This window comes from Triticum aestivum, chromosome 2D (genome assembly GCF_018294505.1).
Source record: "Triticum aestivum cultivar Chinese Spring chromosome 2D, IWGSC CS RefSeq v2.1, whole genome shotgun sequence".
NCBI classification, from domain to species: domain Eukaryota; kingdom Viridiplantae; phylum Streptophyta; class Magnoliopsida; order Poales; family Poaceae; genus Triticum; species Triticum aestivum.
Genome location: NC_057799.1, coordinates 611,790,382 through 611,794,676, shown reverse-complemented (window position 1 = coordinate 611,794,676; position 4,295 = coordinate 611,790,382). Strand labels below are relative to the sequence as shown.

The 4,295-nt window shown below is 52.0% G+C and overlaps 1 protein-coding gene across 1 annotated transcript; it reads right to left on the bottom strand.

Moving 5' to 3' along the window:
- Positions 1-1,121: 1,121 nt before the first annotated feature.
- On the bottom strand, positions 1,122-2,426 carry LOC123050396 (uncharacterized). Its single transcript, XM_044473199.1, has 2 exons — positions 2,050-2,426; positions 1,122-1,778 (listed from the first exon to the last, which is right to left on the bottom strand). The coding sequence occupies exons 1-2, from the start codon at positions 2,380-2,382 to the stop codon at positions 1,368-1,370; spliced, it is 744 nt and encodes a 247-aa protein (XP_044329134.1). The 5' UTR covers positions 2,383-2,426; the 3' UTR covers positions 1,122-1,367.
- Positions 2,427-4,295: the final 1,869 nt, after the last annotated feature.

Below are 4,295 nucleotides of genomic sequence, written 5' to 3'. Positions count from 1 at the left end.
AACAACTGCATTTGTTAACTGTACAATGTAGATTTATGGAGTGCAGGCCCAGGATTCTCCAATGCCACCTGCATTGCCTAGCTTATCAAAAGGTACTCCCTCTCTTCAAGTACATGTATTCTCTCAGGCTCTTTGCTACTCATCATATGGTACTGCAGAATTCAAGCAACAACAATAAAATTCAGATTTTCCAATCGCCTCTGTCCCTCCAAGAAAAGTTATGATTGTCTCTTTACTGCGTCTGTTTCATGCAAATTTTCTAGTAGACTTGTCCACATCTTGCCAAAGTTATATTTTGTCCTAAGCTATACCTATAATCGTGCTGGTTTTTACCTGATATGATGGTTCCAAATCTCTGGTTTCATATTTTATATTTTCAGGCATGGCATAATATAATTGAGAATTCAAATTCTTATTACGACTACAACTGCAAAAGATTGCTGCTTAAGCAAGGTTTGGAAGTCATCTGCCCTCAACTATAATAATAGAATGCTTAAATGACTAGTCTGATTTGGAATGTCCGGGATTTTAATAACCTCAATAGAGTGAGATGCATGCCGGAGGTGTATCACAACTTACAAAACTCACTCCTGATTTAGTGGCCTTTTCTGAAACAATGACAATGGACTTTAGTCCTGGCATTTTTAACAATTAAATAGGTTTTGGTAATTTTACCTGAAATTCTTTACCTGACACCGGTGTGGCTGGTGGTATCCTAGTAGCGATTGCTTAAGACAAGTTTGAAATTTTCTTCTGGTCCATTAGGACCTGCTCAGAAAAAAGTGGAGTATGAGTACCTAGACATTTTGTCTCAAGTCTCAGACTTTGTTGTGGCCGGCGGCGTTTACGATCGCAGCTGCTCCCTGATTAAGGTGGTGATAAAAAAGCGACGGAAATCATGGAAGCCTGAAGATAGTAGCAGCACACCGGACTAGGGTTGCTTGAAGGTCCTTTAACCCAGCCATGCGTCTTTGGTTCTTTCTGGCCCTGTAATAGCTGTTGCTTATGCAGCACTACGGCTTTTGCTTTTATTGATGAGTTACATGTAATATGCTGAATGTAGCAAGACTAGTGGTTTAACTAATACAATGGAGCGTTTTGGTAAAAAAGAAGAGGCTTAGTTCAAAAAATTCAGCCCTGAACTTGTTTCCTGTAATGTAATCTCATCTTTGTCTAATTGTCTTGTACAGAACCAAATCTAATGTTGGTTTTGCTTGATGCAACTGAATTAAGCATCTAGCCTGTGGTGCTAAAGAACAAAAAAAATGAGAAAACCTCTGACAACTAATGAACATGATTTCACTCAAATCGACCCATCTTCTTCTCTATCTACATGCTACAATAGCTTCTGGCACTTGACAGCTTCCTCACTTGGATTCCTCGCTTGTTGCTGGGATTGCTTCATCGCCTGTCGATGGCTTGTCACTTGTTGCTGGCTGGGGTCCTGTAGAATCATCGGTGAACAGTTTGATTATGTACATCACCAATTCTGCAACGTCTTTGGCATCTTTGACAATCTTGTATGCAGACTTGCCGAAGAGCAGGACAGTAGTGGCCACGCCGATCCAGTCCTCGGGCATCGGCAGCTGCAAGTTGAACTTCTGGCAGATGTATGCACCAATTCTCCCTGTAACTTTGACCAAAACCAGAGCCGCAACTAGGTATTTTTTTGAGATTGGCGCAGGTTCCTTCTTGCGGGTGACACCAGCTGCCTCAGCCTCCGCCGGCGTGCACCGGGTGTTCACCTGATGCCGATGCCGACTGAACCCTGACCGCCTCTGCAAGTTCAAAGTTTGAACTGAATCAATCGATTGGAAGATTGAGAAAGAACGCAAGAACACAACCTGACCGTCTCTGCTTGGAACCGAATCAGTCGATTGAAAGCAAGAAAGCAAGAAACTGTTTCAGAAAGAACGCAAGAACACAACCTGACCGCCTCTGCTTGGAACCGAATCAGTCAATTGAAAGTTTGAAACCCAAGAAAGAAAGAAAATAGCCTGAGAAAGAACGCAAGAACAATCAAGAATCGACGAGCTCAAGAATTCATACCCGCCGGAGAGGGAGAAGTCTTGCGCCCGCAGCCGCCAGCCGGAAAGGAGATGCCAGCCGAACCATGGCTGAGCCGGCGAAAGCGTGGCTAGCCGGAAGCCAAGCCATCGCCTGAGGCAGCTGCGCGAGCGAGTGGGTGCGGGATGGAACTGTAGCGCGCGTCAGGAGCGGGAGGGTGCGGGCGCCGGTGTCGGCGGCGGGTCTGAGGCGGAGAACGGCCGCCGCGTGCGTCGACCGCCCCGGGCCGTAGGCAGAGGAGGAGGCGGAGGAGGGGGAGGAGGAGGTGCCGCGCCTACCGGAGGAAGGCGTCGGCACGAGCCCGACGAGCTCCATTGAGGGGGCAAGCGAAGGCGCGAGCGCGAGCGCGAACTTGAACTCGGCGCAGGGAGTTGGGGGACGGGGGAGGGGGAGAAAGAGGACAAAGTACGGCTATATAATGGTCTGTTTGGTAGGCTGCATCCCTTCGTGCAGAATGTGGGGATGTACTTTTAGCCCATTCGATTGATTCAGCTGCATTAAATTTATGGCCAACACGAACTCGAACTTTAAAGCAGCTCTGAGCTTAACTGAGGAGGAACGGTTGAATCGGTCGTTTTTCTAAAGCCGAGTTGAAGTGAGACACGTGTGTCATTTGACTACACGCCTCGGAAAGCGCGGGAGATGAAACGAGACGGGATATATCAACATTAGAGCAACTCCAATGCGGCGACACAAACTGTCTGTGCGTGTCCATTTGCTTTCAAACGGACGAAAATACCAGCCTAACACGTCGACCAAACCCAAATGTCGTCCTCTCGCTGTCCGCCTGGACGCATTTCTGGCCCATATTTGCGTCTGATCTGCGTCCACACGGACACGGGACGGACATGCCGCGCGTCCGTTCGGTGTCCGCCTCGGGTTCACGTGTCAGCCGCACAACCACCCCACGCTATTGAAGTCAATGCATGCTTGTCCTTTTCAATGCAATCGTGCGGGGTGGCCGGCCTCATCTACTTCTCCCGTCCACATCCCAGATCCCACATGGCCGGCGACAACAAACCCTATCGAGCTCGCCATGGGCTTCTTCAACAAAGGCAAGCGCAAGCTCGATGCCGGCACCGGCTCATCCGGCGCACCGCCTCTGCCTCTGCCGCCGCCGTCAGAGGATGCCTACGCATTGGTGACGCATGCGACAAGGGGTCGCCGGCCATGGGACCAACTCTACATCCCCATGCATCACACGTGGTACCATTGGTACTACCGCCAACTGCTGCCGTGGCCAGACGTTAACCTCCCCCACGCCGGACTCCCTCAACTGGGAGGTTTGGTTCGCCACCGAGCATGACGTGGCCCGCCGCAATGGTATTCAGCTCAACCCCCTTTTCGTGCCACCGTCCCCGAAGGTGGCGCTAGACGAGGAGGAGGAGGCGGCCTACCAGGCTGAATTGCAGGCGGGGCTCCGGCGCGCCCTGGAGGAGAGCCAGTGCGAGGAGGACGCGTGTTGGGAAGGCTTGGGGGAGGCCCTCATGCTATCGGCGGCGGGGGACTGCGTCTACCCCCCAGCGCCGTCACCGCTGCCTATCCGAGAACCGGCCACACCCAAGGAGGATCCCACAGAGGCCGCGTCGGAGCCCCCCGCCATCATTGACAAGTACTAGTGGACTGACATTGTCCGCGAGTGGGTCAGCGCCAGCCATCCACATGGACACGCTGCCGGTGGAGGAGGTGGCGTACTTCGAGCAGTGGAGGTAGCATTAGCTGGAGGAGGAGGAGCGGACCGATAGGGAGCGCCAAATACAACCCGAGCGTGAGGAGGAAGAGCGGCGTGCCCGCTGGGTACGGGTGGAGGAGGAGGAACACGCGCCGGGCAGCAGAGCCATCGGCGCCAAAAATGGCGAAGGAGCAGGCGCGGGAGGCGTGGCAGGCGGCCTTCCCATGGGTTGGGCCGCCGTCGGACTTCGTCGACCTCACCGACTCTGAGGAGGAGGACGGTGACACCTAGGGTTGTGTGCTAGATGGCAGGGCGCCTGGGAGGCATTTAAAAACATGTTTAATTAGGTTTAAGTGTACTTTGGTTGGCAGTTGGTCAGCCATTTCAATGTATAATTATGTTGACTTTATGAGTATTTTAACGGACGCGCAGAAATTATGTCGGCCGCGTTGGGCGCACCGGCCGACCCAAACGAAAAAGCAGACACGTCCGTTCGCTCAGCCGACCCAAACGGACAAAAAGCGGACAAAATCCGCGTCCATTTGGGTCGACACAT